This window comes from Bacillus rossius, chromosome 6 (assembly GCF_032445375.1).
Source record: "Bacillus rossius redtenbacheri isolate Brsri chromosome 6, Brsri_v3, whole genome shotgun sequence".
In the NCBI taxonomy this organism is placed as follows: domain Eukaryota; kingdom Metazoa; phylum Arthropoda; class Insecta; order Phasmatodea; family Bacillidae; genus Bacillus; species Bacillus rossius.
The window spans coordinates 64,717,532-64,740,727 of NC_086334.1; the positions used below are offsets into that span (position 1 = coordinate 64,717,532).

The 23,196-nt window shown below is 41.0% G+C and overlaps 1 protein-coding gene across 1 annotated transcript in view; it reads left to right on the top strand.

Moving 5' to 3' along the window:
• Positions 1-20,221, top strand: part of LOC134533265 (proteoglycan Cow) — a 348,711-nt gene extending 328,490 nt beyond the window's left edge. The window contains exons 8-11 of the mRNA XM_063370705.1: positions 2,182-2,439; positions 3,224-3,361; positions 4,722-4,888; positions 18,091-20,221. Coding sequence (XP_063226775.1) covers positions 2,182-2,439; positions 3,224-3,361; positions 4,722-4,855 — 530 coding nt within the window. The 3' untranslated portion in view covers positions 4,856-4,888; positions 18,091-20,221. The remainder of the gene's footprint in view (positions 1-2,181; positions 2,440-3,223; positions 3,362-4,721; positions 4,889-18,090) is intronic.
• Positions 20,222-23,196: the final 2,975 nt, after the last annotated feature.

Below are 23,196 nucleotides of genomic sequence, written 5' to 3' on the forward strand. Positions count from 1 at the left end.
ACTATTTTGTGTGTTTGTCGTACGAGTATGTCATTCAGCTTATTACAAAGTTGAAATAGTATGCACATGTGGAATGAAACACAACACATGAGCCAAATATTCAAAGGAAAGACGTCTCAGAAAACTATTTGAAATTTAATTGTAAGAATTTATATTTTAAAATACGTAGTAAGTTAATTATAATATAGGTAATAAATATAATTTGAGTATTCCCACATGTAATAAATAACATGAGCAGTAAGTTGTCAGTTTACACTTTAATAACAGGATTTTTAACATAAGTTTTTTATATAATCTATTACAGTCAAACTTGTATCAATCACAACAAATCAAATGAAAGTTTAGATAGCCTTAACGGCAGCAATTTAAATTGTTAGTCTAATTTGTTGTAGTTGTCTTAAGAACATGTGACTGAATTATATTAAAGCTAAAAAAATTGCTAAACAACTTTAGGTACTGAAGGGGCTTCAGAATATATATTTTTCCCGCGTGCCTTACAACTCCGTCAAAGTTCCTGCATGAAAGATAACACTATGGTGCATTTTCAAAAATGGCCAAGTATTTCAACATCAACAATATGTACCTGCACGAGTCTGGATCTGGACAAGACTGTTACAGCATTGACAAGCAAATGTACCTAATGTGAATTCTGAACCATCTCTTCAGCACACGACTTGCAGAGGAACACATGAGTAGTAGAGAAAAAAAAAGCACTGGAGGCACTTTACTATTGATTATATTTTAATTCATGAGAGTTGTGGCATTATTATACTTCACAGACACAGAGAAAGTTTCGTCACATGATCAACAAAGCACAATTCCACAAACATAAGGTGCATTAGGTACTAGAGCTGAACTAGGCTAACTATTTTGTGGTTATAATTGATCTTCTAATGCTGGATTCACAATGCAATGACGAAAATGACACGGCAATCCTGACAAACTGTCGTATAGCGTTTCAGCACGACAAAATTAATGATGTAGGATCACAATACCACTAGATTAACCCAATGTTTCTGATTTTGCTGTTGGCAAATCGTTTCCAAGCCAAGTACTTCCATAAAATGCAGTATAGAATGCGCTAAAAACAGTGTAGAAGAGAAAAAGAACACACTATCTCAGCCCATGCCTTTTTTTGCTGATTTCTGAAGTCCTTCAAACCAATTTTATATAGAATACCATGAGGCTGAACTTTATTGATTACAAGTTATTCACGAACACGTCTATTATTAAATTAAATCTACAATAACAACATTGACCATAAACACAATAATATCCGTTTATGTTTATATAAATATGTGAAGGCAATCTACAAATATTGAAGTGTACCCACACGTAAATTGAAATTTCATTTTTCAGCATAAAGATTGACGAAGTAGGTAAATATTTTTGAAGTTAAATTGTGTAATGTTTCCAATCCATTTCAGTTTTGCTTTCTGTCAGGCAGCATGACACGACAAACTTAGAAATAGAATCTATTCCTTGCGGGTCGTCGGGGCGACGTCATGGAGACCTTGAGTTTCATTGGCTACTGAGCGTGTCATGTCCGTCATTGTGCTGTGACTCCAGCTTAAGGCCAAATAAACATTCTGAGGATAGTGACAGCATGCTGAGACATAGCTCAAGTCACTTTTTAACCCCTCCATCGCCATATTGTCCACCGCATTTTCCACTTGCAAAAAATTAAAATTTGACTTTGTTAAAAATCAAACCCAGAAAGCCTTGTGAGTGCTCTACCACCATGGCTCAAACTGTTACAGTTCAAGATACAGGTTATTTAAAACTTAATGATTACAAGACTTTGCCACCAGAAAATTGAGGGTTATCAAAGGTTATACAACAAACTCTTTGTAGTCTAACATGTAAATACAAAAAAAAATTTTAAAAAAATGAAGTACATAACATTATCAACAACTCTTACAGTAGTGTTTTTTTTTCATTCAGGATTGCTGTAGCTTAGAGGGTATTTATCACCTAGAAACAGTGCATTATGTACCAGTCATGGATACTGTACCTATTTATGAAGCACGCATCATACTTTGACATGGTTGTGACCTTGAATTTGTAATTTTAATATATATGTATTTGTAATAAAAATATTTGTGTATTGTTGGTTGAATGTACTTGAACTAAGGTGTCTGGTGTTGCCGCGAGAGTGAGGGCAGCGGTGTTTGTTGGCAGCGCACTTCCCCGGCGCGTGCAAGGGCGAGGTGCGCTGGATGTTCCAGCACCTGGACCTGGACGCGGACGACCAGTTGTCCTTGCAGGAGCTGTACGACCTTGAGCACGACCAGAGCGAGAAGTGCATCAAGCCCTTCCTGGACGCCTGCGACGCCGACCGCGACATCTTCGTGTCGCCCCGCGAGTGGTGCCGCTGCTTCGACAAGACGGACCGGCCCTGTGCCGCCGTCAAGAGGCGCATCAGCCCCGACCTGCTGGGTGAGCCGCCCCCCTGTGGTCTGTCACCCTTAGCAGCTTCAGGAGCGGTTGAGAACATCGCGTAATTTAACCACGTTTTGCAATAAAATAGGAATAAAGAGTTATATTTTCATTGTTAAATGTATCTTAATATGCATTTTTCTTAAGATTTACTTAGGAAGGTCCAGTTAAAACAAAAGAGGTAGAAGCAATCGTTTCAAATATCCTACGCTGGAGTCGTCTTATTATAAAAAAGGTAAAATTGAACGCTTGTGGTGTATCAAAGTTTGAAAGGTTCTGTGCCAATGGCCGAGTCGCAGAGCACAACAGGAGTAAGAGTTGTATCAGACTTCAACATTTTGTTTGGATATTGAAAATAGCTTCTTTCAATCTTTATTCCTGCTCTAAGACTTTGAGAAGCAGTTATACAGTTCTGATTATCAGGATAGCTGTACATCTTAAAAACATGAATCACCTGTAAAGGTTAAAGAGTATAAAAGTGCTCAACTGCAGTTTTAATACATAAATAATTTTTTGTTATAACTATTAATTTGGATTATCAGAGAAATTTTCATATGACATAACATTTATCATGTGAAAAAAAAAAAAAATATTACCTACAAAAACAACCATTTTGACTTTAAACAGATGAAGATTTGGTATTTTGGCAAGCACATTTAGTAGCTATTCAAAAAATGACTGAAAATTCTTATGTTTTTGCCAGAAGAAATGTGTAAAAATGGAGAACCGTGGAAGTAGTTGAACAGGGAGCGAGGAGCGAGGAGTGTGTCGTGTGCCGTGGCAGGGGTGTACATCCCGGACTGCGACGACGAGGGCTACTACCGCCCCACCCAGTGCCACACGTCCGTGGGGATCTGCTGGTGTGTGGACAAGCACGGCGTGGAGGTGACCAGCTCGCGCACCCGCGGCAAGCCCGACTGCGGTGAGTGACGCCAGCAGCTCCGTCCCGGCCACACCTTAGCTTCCAACAGACTTATACTATCATTTGATAACATAGTTACGTACTCAGTGCTGCCCTCTGCAGTAGAGCTGACTGCTTCAGGCATCATCGCTCCATTTGGAAACTGCTATTGGTCGAACAAGTTAAAATATCCCCTCAACTTTCCCGTATAGAGCGAGCACAAGTGAGAGTGCTACATTCAGTGTAAACTACTGAAAATTGTTGACAAAATATTTAGCACACTGGTAAACTGTTTAACTATATTATCATTTTACTAACCATTGTTTGCAGCTATTTTAAATTTTTGATGGAATGATAGGAACACAGTATGTGTTTTATGTAGGTAATGATAAGTGCAAGAAACGAGACCAAATTCAAAAAGCTAGAGTAATGTGGTTTTTACAAATTATATTTGCCAGTGTTTTAAATTTTTCAAAGTTAACCTACTACTATCTAGAGTTCAAATTAAAAAAATATTTATATTCTTAAAGGAAAAATGTAGGGTGTGTTGTAATATGTTAGTAATTAAATATTATTACAACTATTTGGGTATGTATTTATGAAGGTAATTTCTGAACCGCAACCTGTGTTTGTTTGAAACTTCTGTAAACTGTTTTTACATTTGCAAAAAAAAAAAAAACCTTTGTAGATTTATAATTTTTTTATTACTATTTTCCTATTGGAATGTGTGTGCTACATTTTTAATAACATGCCAATAAAGATCCATAACCATATTTCTAATACCTACCTACCTTTCATGTAAGCTCATTCATATTTTATCTAACTTACTCATGTCTATAATATTGTGTTGTTAACAGAAACTATGTAGATTTAAAAAATTTTATTAAAAATTTAATTTTAGTTACTCTAACAAAATTTATGGGACAACAGGGCATAAAGCTTTTATATAATATTACAGCCTAATATTTACTAAAAGGTTTTTAATCGGTATCCGCCTGTGTGAAACTATTTGATAGTTTTATGTCGAACATTAAAAAGGTCATAATCATTAAACTAGTACACAAAAATTGACTTCAACAAAGGCCCTTAGCTAGGTGCTATGCCACGTAGGCCATGAAATGTAAACAGAAGCTGTGACTTAAATACATAGGTACATTAAAGATCTTTAATCCGGTCGTTTGGGACCACAGAAATGATGGACCAGCAATTTTGTCAGATTATCAAACGTCAATTTGAGTTTAAATTTCATATATTAATACTTGGTATTCTTGTTCACATCTGAGCGACCTTAAAACGTTGGCAACGCAGTCCAGCCGCCCGGAGTGCAGACTGAGCTGCGCCGTAGCGAACCACGGAGAGTGAGAGGGGCCTGTGTGTGCAGAGGCGCTGATGAAGTCGAAGGCGGGGAGCGCCCGCCCGCCGCTGGACAGCGAGCGGCCGGCGGAGGCGGATGACGAGGAGGACGACACGGAGCAGGACGTGGAGGGCAGTGCCGACCAGCCGCTCGACTTCTAGCCTGCCCGCGCGCCGGGCTGGGACCCGCATCAGGTCCAGCCTGCTCCGACCCCTCACACTGAGTTCTTGTGTTGCTAGAGTTCATTGGAAACCTTGAAAGCTATGCGATATACACAGCACACATTTACGGTTATGGCTGCAGTAATTTTTTTTTTAAATTGTGGCTTGAATAATTTGCCTTACATATTGGGAGAGGATATGACAAATTTATTTTCCCCCGGGTCCTTAGTTTCTCTCGACATCCCTTTCACTGTGTCCTCTTGACAATATCTCTGCCCCTTGACCAAACAAAATAACTTAACTGCTAGACCAAAAGATTATCATAAGTGGACAAAAATAAAAAATGCTGGGACAAGTTGATGTTGAGCGGAGGTTTGCCGCATGGGCCTGGTGAGATTTTGCTTCCTTCCCAACCCTCGTCTAACCAATCCAGTCTTTGAACCCCCACAGTATGTTAGTGTGACTGTGTGTTCAAACAGTGGGCCACAACTTCAGATGATATTCAGTCATGCAGTGCTACTTCACTCTTTATCATTTATTAACACTTTTACTGAAACCCTAGGCCTCACACCACTAACCGAAACCCCCGGTCTGTCAGACCTCAATATAATATAACCCATGATTCCATTAGGTTTTAATGGTAATTACCCTATATAGTATGAAAAATGGTGTTTATTGAAAGAATAAAACCAATTGAGCCAAAAACTACATTTATTTTGTATGAAAAAAATCATTAAAAGATCAAAATATTATGTTTTAGAATGTTCAATGAATTTTCAAATGTTTTTCAAATGTTCAAAGAAAATAAAAAGATCACCTGATTAGGAGATGACTTCCTTTGCACATTCCAAGCAAAGTTTTCTACTGCACTCCAGACAGATAGCCTTTGAACAAAGTATGCACTTGTAGGCCGTCTTCCTTTTCTTTGCACTTAGGCACGTACTGCAGGTTTTCCTCTTCTCCATTTTGTCACTCGGTCCAGCGTCAGCTTCGTCTCCTCCCATGCCTCTACGTTCTTCGGCTGGCACGTCATTTCCAAGCACTCTTCTGATGTCTTCTTTCAGGGTTCGTTGAAGGCTTGGAAGAGAGAACCTTTTTTGAAGATGGGGTTTGATGAGCTCAAAACTCAACTGTTTTATGAACTCGAATCGTTTCAGAAGAGAAGAGTTCTTGTAGCTCATGTACAGGATGAACGAATATATTCAGCATTCTGTAGAACATTGCTACTGGCCATCTTCTTGTTCGCCGGCTCGAAGAATAGATAGCTCACTTCATGTCCATGATGTCAACTCCACATTTAGTTGCATTATAATGCGCTATTATCTCAGGCTTGCGTTTATTCTCGTTTGTTTCAGTTGAATGATGCATCGATGAAATGAGGATAACAGCTCGGTTTTTCTTTGGCACATAGCTCAGTAAAGTAATTTTGTCTCTAAATCCATACAATGATGAGCCAACTGGACGTACAGGATCTTGTAGAAATACTTCTGGGATAGCCTTCTTGTCTTTTCGTTCTGTGCTGACGTAAGTGAGTTTTCTTTTCAGTAACTCATCTACAACTTAAAGTGAGCTAAACCAATTATCTGCAGTAACGTTTTTGTTACTGTTTACGATCTGTTTACAAAGTCTTGCTACAGATTGAGTTGGTATGGCAAGGGTTTTTTCTGTCTCACTCAGTCCCACGGAATCAGAACTCTTTCCGGTGTAGATGTAAGCATTTAGAAGATAAGAGGTTTTAGCATTACATAGACACATGACTTTGATTCCATATTTCTTAGGTTTTTTTGGCATAAACACCTTAAACCCGCACCCCCCTCGAAAAGGTACGAGCATCTCATCAATCGTTACCTCAGAAGATACTGAGTACGATCTTTTGCAGTTTTCAATGAAATTTCCAAATATTTCAGATATAGGAGCAGCTTTGTCTGTTACTTTTCTTTGATTACGTGTTCTAAAATCATCGAAGCGTAGACACATTAGAAGTATCTCGAATCGTTTGATGGACATAGTCGCTGAATAAATCGGTCTACTGTAAGGATCTTTTGTAAATACAGAAGTTATTTTCTCTTCATTTGAAGATAAAACTGATGATGCCAGCAATAATCCAATTAGAGCGTTGAGCTCCTCAATGTCTGTATCTCTATAGTTGTTTTTTTTAAGTCGTAACTGACAAACCAGCTCTTACGGCTTCAAGTTTTATGTTGGTGTTTACCAGGATCATTTTCATAATTACGTCATCAAACAATAGCTGCCATACCTCTTTTTTGCTTGGTTGGTTTCCGAGTGTTCTACCTCGTGCTTGTAATCCAGGTAAGCCCCTAAAAATGCTCCTAGCAGGTGTTCTCACGTTTCGGGGTGCAGGCTTGTTGGTCCATGTGTTTGGCACTACTAGCTCAGTCTTCTTAGTTCTTTCAATGAAAAAGACTTCTCTTACAGCTTTATTAGCTTGATCCACTATTGGTTCATTCGAAGCATCCTCTTCTAACATAATTTCATCTTCTTCCTCAGAACTGTCATCTATAACTTGTCCTTCACGCCCTGGTAAAATGAAGTCGGGATCTTCGTCGGAGTCGTCCACTTCACTTACACGGCTTGTTTCATCGTCAGGGACGTCATTATGCAACAAATCTCGGATAATATCACCAAACCGTGGATCACTAGGGTCCAAACGTCTTCGGGGTCGGTTTTGATTACTTCCACCCTGATCCTCATCCATAGTACAAAACAATATCTTACACACAGATTCAGCCTAAAAATGTTATACACACTACTTTAAATCCTACAACGTAACTAAAAACTAAAAAAAGAAATCAGTTCAAACATAAACAGAAACCCTCGGTCTGTGTGACCGCGCGTCACCACTATACTTACAGAAACCGTCGGTCAGGGAGACCGGTTTGTTTACGATTAGGGCTCAGTCAAGGTCAAGTGCCGCACTCAAACTGAACAAAGGATGTGTCAGCAGTAGGAGGGGAGAGTGGGGGGAAGGTACTAGGGAGGTGGACCCGAGACGTCCCACTAGTGTTGCCAACATTAAGATGTACAATTTCCTAGCGGTCTGTGAGACCGGGGTTTCGGTAAAAGTGTTAAATGCTACGTGTCTCTTTTTATGTTTTTTTAGTGAACTCGCTATAGCACCCTTTTTTAACATAAATTAAATAAATATAAATACTTAACAAAGATGGAGCCAAATAAATCCTGAGCAGACACGAAGTTGGCCAAAGCAGGCAGTATTTTAAATATTAAACATTAAATGGCTATATGCTAATTGGTAACAAGGGCATAGGAGGATGTGCTTTATTTATGTGTGTTTGAGTGTTCTTTTTCAATCACTAATGGCATGAATTCGAATAAGAGTGATGGCTTTCATTTTTGGCACAAAGACGCCATTGATTCTCTGCCATCCAAGTGTGACATCACCGGCCTAGGTAGGACGTGCCAGCACCCGGGGACTTCATCCATTGCCATCACTGACCAAGTAATTCCATTTCCTCTTTTGATAAATTCAAATCATTTTCTTAATTTCCTCGAGGCCTGCCTCGGGCGGTAGACAGTTTAATTAATTATTATTTTTACTCTTAACCGAGACTTTGAAACCTGACCACATAATTCTTAAGTGCAACCACAAGGGTGACTCGCACATCATTTAATCAGATACGTGCCATAGGGCTTTATAACAGTTTTAATTGAGATGTGTATGAGGGCATTTTGTAATTGCCAATGAGAATAAAAATATGTTTGAGAAACCATGTTTCTTTCTGGCCACGTGGGACTAGCTGCAGATGTCAGGCAAGTGGGATGTCTTAAGAGCCCACTGTACAATCCCACGCCGATAGCGTGCCCGAGGCTAAGAGCGGGCCAGGCCTTGGTAACATAAGGAGGGTCCGAGTCTGGTTCCCCACTCAGTTCTCGTCACGCCCTGAGAGGAGTCACTGCTGTGTCCATGTGCCCTTAACATACTGAACATACGGTGGTGCCCACTAACATCTTTCCTTACAAAATGCAACCATCCGAACTAGCAATAAAGTGAATAAAATAAATACGTGAACAAAACTAATAGTGACATAGATGTAGGAATTCAACTCAAGTTAGGAAATGGGAAATGTTAATTTCGTTTTGCATAGCACATTTTTTTTCCATTGTTGCATTGAAATGAAAAGAAACACTAAGTTTCATCTGTCATCACCCACGGATTGGTTTCCAAACCCCGAGGTAGACCTAGTGGATGCCGGCTTAGTTAAAGCGTGAAAATGTCTTGAGGGCACCAGGCTAGCTCTAGTTGACTAACCACTGAGTAGTTGTGGGTCGTCAGCCCAGCATGGTCCACTAAGGCCTGTGGCTGGAATTATGTACAAGAATTTAGCTGGTCCAATGTTGCACTCCCTATTCAGTGTAGGTGACCGATTCCTACGTGACCAAATTACGGGAAGACTCTGAAAAAACACCAATTTGCAAGACAAGTTTTACTAAACAGGCACACTTGTACAGTTGCATTACATGTGACTTGTTAATTACAGTTGAACATACAGGTGCTAACGGCAGTCGCTTTATAATGGTTACATTGCTAGAGTTGGCCAGTATCGTACATTAAGAACTCGCAACACGTTTGCATAGCGTAGTTAAATTGACACGGCTGGGCTAGGACCTACGACGGAAATTCGTTCCGGGGGCGCATGGGCAAAGAATTTAAATAAAGAGTTTTGGTTGAGTAACTACATACGTATAATTACCAGAATAAGAATCAGTAAAAAAAAGCTGAAATTTCCCCGTGGCATGATGTGTCCGCCTTGGGCCGCAGCCTGCGCTAGACTGCAATTAGGGCTGTGGCGGGTGTAAGGATAGTGTCACTTCCGCGCCAAAACTATACCAGGAAGAAACGTTGAATAGAAAAACGTTAATGTTAAAAACTTTAACACATAATACTTTCCTTAAAGACACAATATAGTTTCAGCCACTGGCTGAAGGCCCATAGATGTTATTAATAAAAGTGCGTTAATGTTCAAAAATAATAAAGAAGTGGGAGTGTTGCTATAGTGGCCGGCTACTATTGCTGGGGTCGAGACCGGGCTTCCAGTCTTGCCAGGAGTTGTGACGTCACATCTTGTCACATCCAGTCAAGTAGGCAGCACAATGTTGTATATCACTTAGGCTTTCATACTAGGCAAACTATATTTTCTGAGAGTTTGTTTTTACTACCGTGTGTTCTCCACTTAAAATTATTTCTCTATGAAGCTGTAAGGATGGCTGAGCTGAAATAAATCAAAATTAAAAGAAACATTTATTTCTACTTGTATGTAGATTTTCACTCTCACATCACATTGCCAACTAAAATAAATGAAATACTTGAATATTTAAAAATCAAACATTTTGTCTTAAATCTAAGTAACTGGATTTAAATTAAAGTAACTGAACTCATGTTAGTAACAAATCTTTGTTGGCTGCAATAATCTACACAAGCCTTACATGATCAAAACTCTTGAGTGCAACGCCATGTCAACTCACCTATGCTTCAAAATCGCTTCCTCGCCATGCATCCTGTTTAGTGAATGAAATCTCATCCCATTGAGGTTTACGAATAAACTCGAAATTTACATAGTTCAGTGAAAACTTGCCACATTTCGAAAGAATACAGAAGAGGGTGTCTCTATTTTTGAGACTAGATACCAAATCCTCCTTTAGAGCTGCCTTATACTGCACTCCTTCACATTCTGACGACATCATGGTTGAAGCTCCCAGTCGCTGGCCAAAACTGGGACAGCTGTCTCCTTGAAAACTTACAAAAATAATGTCTTTAGCACTTGTGGTATATTGTGCGCTGCCAGGTTGGCAACGCACGTCCGGACAGACAGTTCCGGCATGGAGACTTGTGTGATATGGCTAAACAAAGACTGGTGTTTAGGTTGTCAATTGTAATCCCAAGTTACTACAGTGGCGACGAGGATGGGATTGGTTTCTTTGCGTGCATTACGGCTCGTGTAATGTTCAGAAAGAATGTCGGGGTTTAAAGTTGAAAGTTTTACGCCCGGCGAGGACACGTGGGACTCGTATGTCGAAAGGCTGGAACAGCTTTTCATCGCAAACGGCGTGGGAGACAAGCCAGAGGATCAAGTTAAACGACGTGCAATCCTTATTTCGTCTGTAGGGAAACAAACGTATGAAGTGCTACGCAATCTGTGTGAGCCTAAGAAGCCATCGGAGCGCACCTACAGCGAGCTTGTCACTTTGTTGACGAGCCATTTTTCTCCACTGCCGTCTGTGATTGCCGAGCGTCACAACTTCCACAAGTGTGTCCAACAAGAACAGGAAACAGTTTCAGATTTTGTGGTGAATTTACGGAAATTAACGCGCTCTTGCAATTTTGGTACCTTCTTAGACGCCGCCTTGCGTGATCAGTTTGTGGTAGGGTTAAGGGACAGAAACATTACCCAGCGGCTTTACCTGGAAACCGATGACCTCACCTTCGAAAAGGCAGTAGGCATAGCAGTTCAGCATGAAGCGGCCATGGGAAATGCAGCCCTTCATGTAAATATGCCGAAAGTAGAAATTTCACACGGTTCGGTGGAACAGGCCGAGGGACCAGTAAATGTACATGTGGTGAAAACACGTTCGCGGGAAGATGGCGTCAAAAACCAGGGCGGGCACGGGTGTTTGTGCTGTGGAAATGTTAATCATTATGTGCGTAACTGCAAGTTCCGTAAGTACAAGTGTAATAATTGTAAACGTTTAGGACATCTTAAACGAATGTGCCCGAACTTCAGGTCGACTGATACGAAGGACCAGACTCGTCATAATTATGTTGTGCGTGAAGACCCTGACCGCCAAAGTGTACACACGTCGGACGAGGATTTTGCGTCTGTGTTCCAGTTGTGTGGGTTGGCAGCCAGGTCACGACCTTGGGTTATGGAGGTGTTGGTGGGGGACGTGGTGCTGGATATGGAAATTGACAGTGGCGCGTCTATATCCGCTATTTCAGAAAGGCTGTATAGGATGCAGTTTTCAAAATACCCCTTGTCTCCGACACGGGTTAGTCTCAAGTCTTACACGAACGGTGTAATACACCCGTGCGGGACAATTAAGGTACTGGTGCAAGTGAAGTCGAGCAAGCCCAAGGAGCTAGATTTGTTTGTAGTTCCAAATGGAGGCCCTCCACTTCTTGGCAGGGATTGGTATGATGCTTTTGAGCTGCCAAAACCGAGTCTCAACCATATCAGGGCCACTTCAGATGAGGTCAGGTCAGTGCTGAGTGTCATTACCAAACAGTACCCTACTTTGTTCGATGACGGTTTGGGTACGTTCATTGGAAGTAACGTGTCATTGCATGTACGTGAAGGGACAGCACCAGTCTTTTTACCTGCTAGGCCCCTGGCTTTGCGCTTAAGAGCAAGGTTTATAAATAGCTAGACAGGCTTCTGGGGTTAGGTGTACTTCATCCGGTGTCATTTAGTGAGTGGGCCACCCCAATCGTTCCGGTTGCAAAACGTGATGGTACGGTCCGTATTTGTGCTGATTTTAAGATCACAGTCAACCCTAACCTCATTGTGGAACATTATCCTTTACCGCGAGTTGATGAGTTGTTTTCCAAGCTGCAAGGGGGGGTAGAGTTTTCTCAAATTGATCTTTCCCAGGCATTCCAGCAGTTGCAGGTTGATGAGAAGTCGCAGGAGCTGTGCACTATCAACACGCATAGGGGATTGTTTCGGTTTAGCAGACTCCCTTTTGGAATAGTGTCTTGCCCTGCTATTTTTCAACGCACAATGGAGCAAGTCCTACAGGGGTTAGAAGGTGTTGTGTGTTTTCAAGATGATATTTTGGTAACAGGCGCTACCAAAGAAATTCACTGGCAAAATCTTCATGGACTGTTACAACGTCTGCAGGACTCTGGTTTCAAGGTAAATAGAACAAAATGTGCATTTTTTCGTTCATCAGTCTCTTTTCTGGGGCATAGGGTGGATAAGGAGGGGTTGCATACGAGTGATGAAAAAGTCAAAGCGGTAGTGGATGCGCTGCCACCTCGTAGTGTCAGCCAGTTGAGGGCGTGGCTAGGTCTGGTTAATTACTATGCCCGTTTTCTGCCTAACCTAGCCACGGTGTTGGCACCTTTACATGAGCTTTTGAAAAAGGGTCAAAAGTGGGTTTGGGCACAAAGCTGTGATTCTGCCTTCAAAGATTTAAAACAGCTGATTGTCTCCTCACATGTTGTCATACACTACAACCCGGATTTGCCAGTTCGTTTGGCATGCGATGCGTCCCCATATGGTGTGGGAGCAGTCCTAAGCCACATCCTACCCAGCGAAGAAGAGAAGCCAGTTGCATTTGCTTCTCGCACCTTGTCGTCTGCAGAGAGAGGGTATTCTCAGCTAGATAGAGAAGCCTTAGCAATTATATTTGGAGTTAAAAAGTTCTTCCAGTACTTGTATGGCCGAAGCTTTACCCTGATTACCGATCATCAACCATTAACACACATTCTAGGTAGCCATTGTGGTATTCCGCAGCTCGCTGCCAATAGGCTGCAGCGTTGGGCAGTGCTTCTTCAGGGTTTCGACTACACAGTTCAGTACGCCAAAAGTGACGCCAATTCGAATGCTGATGGCCTCTCTAGGTTGCCACTTCCAAATGTTGAGCCTTCTTCAACCCAATTTTCATATTTGGATGTTGGAGTGTCAGAGTTTTTGCCAGTGATGCCTCAGGAAATCAGGCGAGAATCTGAAAGGGATGGAGTGTTAGGTAAAGTCATTAGGTGCCTTAGAGATGGTTGGGCCACGCAACTGTCCGACACGCTCAAACCGTTCTATGACAAAAGAAACGAACTTGCACTAGAAGGGGGCTGCGTTTTGTGGGGGCACCGGGTCGTCATTCCCCAAGTCTTGCAGGGTCGAGTGTTGCAGGAGTTGCACACCAGCCACTTTGGCATATGCAAAATGAAAGCCTTGGCATGTTCGTATGTATGGTGGCATCGGATAGACAAGGATTTGGAGAGGGTGGTTTCTTCTTGTACCCCATGCTTCCAGAACAAGTCCTTGCCAGACAAGTCAATCCTGCTGCCGTGGGCGTGGCCCGACCGACCTTGGCAAAGAATTCATGTGGATATCGCCGGTCCATTCATGGGAAAGCATTTCCTAGTCCTTGTGGATAGCCATTCAAAATGGCCAGAAATCAGTGTGCTCCCCAGTATTACGTCGGATGCAGTCATAACACAGTTGCGTTGGTGGTTCGCTGTATACGGGTTGCCAGAACAGCTAGTTTCAGATAATGGTGTCCAGTTCTCATCGGAAGAGTTCAGTCGTTTTTGTAAACACAATGCCATAAGGCACACGTTTTCACCTCCGTATCACCCTTCCTCAAACGGTCTGGCGGAAAACATGGTCAGAACCTTTAAAAACAAACTCAAGTCATTGGTTCACTCTAATGTTCCGCTCAACACAGCCTTACCCCGCTTCTTGTTGAGCTACAGAATCACCCCCCATACGGTCACGGGGGAGTCACCTAGCAGTTTAATGTTCGGTAGGGTTGTTCGTAACCGTTTGTCGTTGCTAGCCCCGTCTGTAGCTAACACTGTTGCAACTCGCCAAATGGGTTCGGTGGTCTCACGTTCCACCCTCAGGAACAGAGCTTTTGATGTGAATGACAGTGTTGGATTTACTGTTTATGCACATGGGAAACAGAGTTGGGAGAAGGGGGTGGTCGTTGGCAAGTTGGGTCAACTCACGTACAGTGTGCAAGGGGCCAGCGGAGTCACCCATCGCCGCCACCTAGATCAGCTGCGCCCCCTTCCGCCGTTGTCGCGGGTCAGGGGTAGAGAAGCACAGCTGCCACCCTGCCACCAAACGTCCTCAACTGCGGAGCCTACAGGCGGCAGAGCAGCACTTACAGAAAAGGAGCCACAGGAAAACGTGATGGAAAGTGCAGCTGGCAGTGTCCAAGATGAAGAAAGAAGTAGGTGTAGTGATGCGGAAAACGGGTTTAAGGGGTTTGTGCAAGGGGGAGACAGTGTATTCGTGAGTGGTTATGCCAGTAGTCAACGATACCCCAAAAGGAACAGGGTCCCCAAAAAAATGATGAACCTGTGATGTGTGTGAACATACATTTCTAGTAGTACTCTTTGTCCGTGTGTCCTTGTTTGTTGTTCGATACTATGGGTAGGAGAGGAGTGTGGTATATTGTGCGCTGCCAGGTTGGCAACGCACGTCCGGACAGACAGTTCCGGCATGGAGACTTGTGTGACATGGCTTAACAAAGACTGGTGTTTAGGTTGTAAATTGTAATCCCAAGTTACTACAGTACCCCAATTAGAAATGCATTTATGCCGCAAGTTAAAAAAAAAAAATCTGCAGAGCCTTACATTCTTTTTAGTGCAACAGGAACATGGCTGTATTGCAAGAAAAGTTCACAAAAAAAAATCATGACTACTTCTCAGTCGGGCTTGACTGTATATTTGAGTACAATTTAAGTCATTTCATGAAACTGTTTAACCCTAGAACTCTGTCTGGGGTCATTGGGGACCCCAAGCATCTTTCATGTGGCGGAAGGATGTCTAAAATTTAATCTACAAGTCTGAAGTTTAATGACTTTTCTTGCAGCATTAATTAGTTTGCTCATTGAAATTTACGACAAGTTCTACGCACTTGTTTACATACAATTCATAAAAACAGTTAAGATGGGGTCATTTATGACCCCAGATAGATTAAATGTAACTTTTGCTAAGATTTCAAAAACCTATGTATATCCCAGAGATTTTAATGTACATGAGTCGGGTGGGAGTACAAAGACTGGTAGACACTGGGAGTTAACTGGTTGTATTGCCAACTAATTGTTTAGTTTGTAATTGTCAATTGGTTTTCCCGTCTAACACTTTTCATTCCACCAGTCAGGTGGACAACACTGATTTCAGAAAGCGTAATTTGGCAACATTGATTTTAGTACACGTTAGTTGGCTACTCTGAGTTGGTGATGCTACCCTTTGTTGTTATTGTGAGCTAACCTCAAAGTTGTAGATTGAGATTGTTAGCTAAATAACAATTTTGTGTGGGTGTTTTGGGATTCATTCTAGTTCAGTTATGGAAGGTGTAAATTTTGCACGTGGCTACAGTGTAGAACAAGCTATGGAAGACTTGTTTCATAGCAGCAGTGATTCAGATGGTAGTGATGCTGATGATGATGGGACAGAGACACAAATAGAAGAAAATGATGACATTTGTCTGAATGAAATTGAAGTAGAAGAAAATTATACTTCGGATGAAGAAAGAGAAAACCAAGATACAATAATTGTAAGTAGAAGTAGAAATATTGACTGGAGTACTAAAGAACCAACAGTTCGTAGGTTACCATCTCGCAACATACAACGATTTGTATCAAGTATTCCTACTACAGTTGTTGTTAACTCGGCTACTGATTGCTTCAAACAGTTTTTTACAGATGAAATGATAGATATTATAATTCGGTACACCAATCAACGGGGAAATGAACTGAAAATGTCGGGAAAACTATTAGACTGGCGTAATATAGACAGGCGCGAGCTAATTTCATTTTTAGGTTTGCTGATTATGTATGGTGTACAAAAGGGTCGTGGGAAACCTATTGAAGAATTTTGGGATTGTGAATACGGCATTCCTCTTTTCCGTGCTACTATGTCACGGGTACGATTTCAGGCAATCTTGCGTTCCCTTCGTTTCGATGATTGCAACACAAGACTTGAAAGAAAAGAAAGGACTGGAAATAAGGCTGAACCTATACAAGAACTATTTGATTTGTTTGTTGTGCAGTGCAAAACATCTTTTATACCTTCTAGTAACATTACTGTAGATGAACATCTTTGTGTATACAGAGGTCGATGTAGTTTCAAGGTCTACATTCCTTCCAAGCCAGGAAAGTATGGCATTAAGATTTGGTGTGCTGTAGACTGTGAAAATGGTTATTTGGTGAATCTTCAGATTTACACTGGAAAATCATGTGATGGAAGGGAAGTGAATCAAGGCAAGAGAGTGGTCACAGATTTAGTGAAACATCTAGCTCAGAGTGGCAGAAACATTACCACTGACAATTTTTTCACGAGCTTTGACTTAGGTCAAGAATTGTTGAAAATGAACTTAACTCTTGTAGGCACTCTACGCTCTTCACGAAAAGAAATCCCAAATGAGATGCTACCTTCAAAAACTAGAGAAGAAAACACCACCAAATTTGCATGCAGTGGCAAAACACTATTAGTTTCTTATGTTCCAAAAAAAAATAAGGCTGTGATTCTCTTGTCTACACAACATCAGTTATTCTCAGTACCAGTAGAAAACAACTTGAAAAGAAAACCGGAAGTTGTATTGTTTTACAACTCCACAAAATCAGGCGTTGACACACTCGACCAAGTGAGCCGTCATTATTCTGTAAAAAAGGGAACGAAACGTTGGCCGTTAGCTATATTTTATGATCTCGTTGATCTTGCTGCACTCAACGCCTACAGACTTTTCTGCGTAGGCTTAGAGAAAACAGAGAGACGTCTGTTTCTAATGAAGTTGGCTAAAGAAATGGCAAAGCCTCAAGTGGAGCACCGTGTCGGTTTACCACAAGCAAGAAACACGGCTATTGTTAGTAGCATCAAAATGTGTGGATTTGGTGATATTCTAGAAAAAAAACATCCAGAACCAACCCCAAACAATCAAATGAGAAAGCGAGGAAGATGCTTCATTTGCCCCCGGTCAAAGGACACCAAATACAGTTCAATCTGCAAACGATGTAATATATTTGTGTGCAAGGAACATTCTGAAACATTAACTACATGCAAAAACTGTGAAGACGAGTCTAGAATAAATTCTGATGGAGGTGATTGAATGATGTTTGCAGTTAAGTGAAAGAAACTTTTCAAAATGCTGCAAATGTCGTGTAATACTGTATAGTGAACACTAAGAAACATTAAACCATGCAATACCTATGGAAATAACTGGATCAAATTCTGATAAATATTTCCGATACATATTGGCAGTTCAGTAAAATTTTCTTAATGGATTATAGGATGGGGTCAAATATGACCCCAGACAGAGTATTAAGGAAAATTGAGCAGACAGAGTTGTAGGGTTAAAGTGATTATATAAATGTTTATCTGTAGCTTTCATCGTAATTATACAATTTATAGAAGTGCCCAAGTGTCAAGTTGAGGTGGCATGTGTAAGTTTCAGAAGTGGTGATGTCTAACCATTGCCTAGGAGGATGGTGATATGTGAAGCGAGCGTGTGGTGTGTGGTTGTTCGCAGGTGTCCTCATGGCCTTGCGTGGGCTTCCTCGCACCTCTGCCGCCCCGGGGTCGTACCACATCCTGCAGACTACACTAGGTGCACACGTCAGCGAACGCTCGGGAAGGAATCACCAAGTGGTCCATTGTTCTCTCTCTTTTCAACTCTCTCTCTTTCTCTCTGCCTGTGCACTGTAGCCGTCGCTCCGCGCTCTCCGGTGTTGTGTCCGTAGAGCGTCAATGTAGTCCTTCCGACTAACCAATATCCTTTCCTCACTACCAACTGATTTCAATCCCTTAACAAATCTGTGTTTAGCCTGTTTTCTTTGTGTTAAGAGAATGCCAGGTGATTGTCATCACACTTCACGTTCCCTCATGTCAGTAAATTCATCGCTCTCCTTGCCATCGCAAGTTGTCCCAGCAGAAGGAAGATGCCACAGTCTGGTCCCCATCAGCTGTCGGTGCGCTGCATCAAGAAAACGATGGAACCACTTCTTCCCAGCAATTTGCTCGCTTTTGGAAAACTGGACAGCAAATTACTAGTTTTTTTGGTGCCGAATTTTGTTGGAATACGTGTTGTTTTTCTGTATGTTGTAGAAATATTTTGATGGGAATAATGTGGCATCGCATGAAGTTTTTCCTCCTATTCATCTTGGTCAATTTGTGTGCTTTATGAAGGAACCACAATTTGTTTACCAAAAGTGGTTTGATTGAATGTTCTCTTCAGCAGAATGAGGAAAAATGAGTAACTGAGCACTACATCACTTTGAGTGTATGACAGTAGAAACAATCAGTGGGTATGTGAAATGTTCTTGAAAGCAATTTTCCATGCACCATTATTTTAAATTTGCAATAAATATATAAATAAATTTTTACATGCAGCTGATATATGCGTATGTCTGTATGCCAAGGCAGTTAAGTGTGGAATCCGCCCAGTCACAAAACTCGTGTACCCATTGCAGGAAGCATCAAGAAAACAAATGTTTCGTAAACCAGGTTGAGCACTGTGGAGGCTGCAAGTTTGGGGGTTAGTACAGTGTGCCTGTTAGCGTCTGTTGGGCCTCACTGATGTGTTCCTGGGCGCAGGGCGGTAGGGAGAAGGCTTCCGAGCACTTGAACGTGTAGTGTTAGCATCATGTGCTGTAGCCATCACGAGTTGTCTGCAGTCGCCGTGCCGATCTGATGGTACGCAAATAGTGGACAACACAGTCTGCTAGCTTTTCGTTCCACCTACAGTACTATCAATTTACAAAATTTTTATTTTTCCATATGAAAATTCACAATGACTTTGAAGCATGTAGCTTTTTATTACCGACAAGAGTGTATGATCAGAATTGCCCATGTAAGTTTTGGTGTTGAGTCGTAGCATGTAGCACTAGGAAAATTGTTACTGTCATATGACAAAAAAAAAATTGATGTGGAAATATTATCAAAAAATTAAATTATGCATCTGAAAACGTTTGTATTACAAAAATACACTAGCAAGTGCTGATAAACTCTTTCATTTCATCATGATTTAACCGTGAAGCACTGATATAGGGGGCCAGCATTTAGTTGTGATCTGCACAGGGATGCCAGCTCTAGCAAATAACAGAGAATGAACTTGCATAACAACTACCATCTTTTTTACTGCAAGGATGGATTTGGTCAACCATGAAATTCAGTGTCTTCATGATGTGAAGGTGCATCCGGTGGCTTTACATTCATGATTACTTAACGCTATGATAAACAGACAGATTAATTACCGACTCAAAACAACAATATTCTAAGTATAAAAGATGTGTTTCAAGTGTTAGATTTAAGTGTGCTAGTAATCTAACTTGTAACTAACCATTTGTCCTTATGTTAAATGTAAAAGTTTTTGTTGGTAATGTCCTTGTAATCCATGTATGATCTAAAGAAATAATTTGTACAAGGCAGTATCAAGTTCACAGTTTGCTAGAAACTGAATATTGTTAGGGACATAATAATATGATAGTAATAATGACGTTTTCATTTACAAATATTTGTATTGCTGTAACAGCCGCTGGCCGTAGGGAATCTTCTGTGGCAATAAATGACAGCCTTCATTTCATCTGTCCAGAGGTTTCTAACTTATGAACTGGTGTATATGTTTTCAACAATTGTAATTAATAAAATTGTGTAAGATAACATCTCACTGTTTTTATTTATGCCCAACCATAAAACCCATTTTTGAATACTAATTTATTGGATTACCGTATTTGCCTACAGAAGTTTCACCCCAGCATGTGGGTAGCATATATAATTTTGGGCATAATAATCTAAAATTTTCTCCTTAAGGGCCACCCCTTGAATATGGGTACCACCCTCGAATATGGGTCTTCAGTAAAGTTCCATAGATACCTGTTAGGTCTTTGTGTTCCGTGTCTCATCTTATTGGCATGCAAAAAACACAGCACTTGTGAATACCTTCTGGCCTTTTTTTATCTTTATCCTACTTTATTATTGTGGGAGGGGGTGGCAGGAGGCCTGTGCCCACTGCCCACGTATTTATCTACATTTAGTAAATGTAGCCTAGGTAGTTTCTTACTGCACATTTCGTACATTACATTACCTACCTAGAGTAATTAGGAAAACATCCTTCGATGAAGAAAATTGAACAAATCACCTTACAAACCTCAAAATAGTTTTGCGATATATCAGCGTCACTTCTCACGCAAGACCAAAGATGGCAGCCATCAATACCCAGTCTTTATGGTTAGTGCCTTACAGCTGCCAGCCACTTCACTTGCTAGCACCGGTCACACTGGCCGGTCAGCGGGCGCCTGACTAACCCATGCACAGGTAAATACAGTATTTAAGGAAATGTAAATGTTTTTTTTATTTAAATATTTGTTCATATAATATACTTAATTTTGATAAGCATGGATCGTGATGGTCAGGGACGAAGACAGAAGAGAGGAGGGGTGAATATAATGATACAGACACTACCCCCATTGGTGGCGCGCCAATAGGGGGTGGCATTTAGGGCGGGAACTTATATCAAATATGTTTGTGTCACGGATGTCGGCGGGCATCACTGCAGACGATAGGCAGCATGGGAATATTCAAGATAGTGACCAGAATGTAACAGTGTAATGTTAAAAAGCTCTGAAACCAAGCACGTGCTGCTGAAACCCAAGGCCAACTGGTGCTATAAGAACCGAGTTATTAAACCTGTGTTATTATCAAACATTTTGATGGCCACTGAATTGGGCGTGAGTTCTATGCCTCCCAAACAGTTAATAACTGAACACTGTATGGCTATCAGCTAGAAATTTTGGATTCAGTAGCTACTAACCTGATAAAGGAAAGTCCTGAACTACTAGCTGCTACATTCATGATCATCATTGGACAGGATGATACAAACACATATTCATTGAACCGTAATGAAATAAACGACATTCAGGTGGTTAAAGGAAAATTTGATATATATTTCACATCCAGACCAACATAACATATGAGAGATAAGTCTTTAATAAAATCATGAAAGCGGATAGCCAACATTATGATGATTTTCTGACAGCAATCATTTAACAAAAAAAAGTGTGATTTTCGAGATTTATCCGACAGTTTTCTCTGTGATAAAATCATTGTGGGTATTCAGTAGCATAGCCAGGATTTGTGTATGAGGGGGGGTTAACAAGCATGGTCCCCCCCCCCCCTATTAAAGGGAGGGGGGGGGTTCCGGGAGTCCTCCCCCGGAAAAATTTGGATTTAAGGTGTAAAATAGTGCTATTGAGCAGTTTTCGGTACTTAACTTTAAATATTGTAATGGAAAAAATATTATTAATTTTTTAATAAAAAATTGTTTGAGTGATGAAGAAAGAAATTAATTAAAGATATTTTAATCAATCCAAGTGCCTTGTCCACGTCCACTCAAAATCATAAATCATGCTCGAAGCTCAACAATACAAAAAAAAAAAAAAGGAATAAAAATGGTTGGGTTTCGGCAGAACTGGCCTATTCCGGGAAACAATTAGCTTTAACTTGAAGAGTTACCCAGTCACCACCTGCTTATAATTACCGCGCTGGTTAAATACAATAAGTAGGTGTAAGATATTTGAAAGCTTGGGACCCATCACGGTGTCACAACCTTATAGCTTCTGCTCATGACAGGGGTAGGGGAAGAGAAGGAGAATCGGTAGGGCTCGCTTACTCTTCCCCTCCAGTGCAGTGGCCGGTGATAGCAGTAAGACACCCAGGCTTTTGCTAACCTGCTTTCAGATAAGAAAAATAATGGTGACTAAGGGGGGGTTAGAACCCCTAACCCCCCCCCCTTCCTGGCTACACCCCTGTGGGTATTTGTAATGACAAGTGCGAGAAAGACTCTTGGCAGAAGGAAAACTGACATTTGATCAAGCAGTGTTAATCTACAAGAGTGGTGGACTCCAGTGCTGTGGATTTACCCACCCACCAAGATCATGTATTCCTAAAATCTTGCAGAAAGTGTGGAAAACAAGGACATTTTACACAGAATTGAAGGGCAAGGTAAGTGAACACAAACACTTTTTCATTCTGTCCAGGTGAACTACATACACCTGAGACTGAAAGGGAGTCTGATGAGCCATTTCGGGTTTTCAGCCTGTCAAGATAATAATAAACTTGATTGGATGGAAACCCTAACATTACCCACAAATTGTAAAGATAGTTGTATACTTCATACTGGTGCACAGTGCAATATCCTAAATACCTCAATCATAGACCAATATAAACTTACAGTCTCTCCATTCAAACAGAATATTGTGTGTCATTTAGCAAGGACTTGGACCTGATACTAGGTGAAGCAAATCATTAGTGGTAACTGTGTTGCATGAGGTAGTGAGAAGGTGAAGTTGGTTGAGCATCCTGTGTACTGGGAAGGAGGACTTGTGCAAATATAAAAGCTCATCAAAAGAATTGAAACAAGTGACACACACGATCAATTGTTTCACGACATTGGATGTTTAAAGGGTCTTGAATATGATATATACCTTGTGGATTAGCCTAACCTCAAAGTCTTATGGATGTAGGTTGGCACCACTGCAAATGATAGAATGGGAAGACCGGTGAATAGTAGTAGTCAAGATGGCGATCATAATGTGTTAGTAACTTTCAAAGATTAAAAATGGTTTTATGTCAAGTGTCC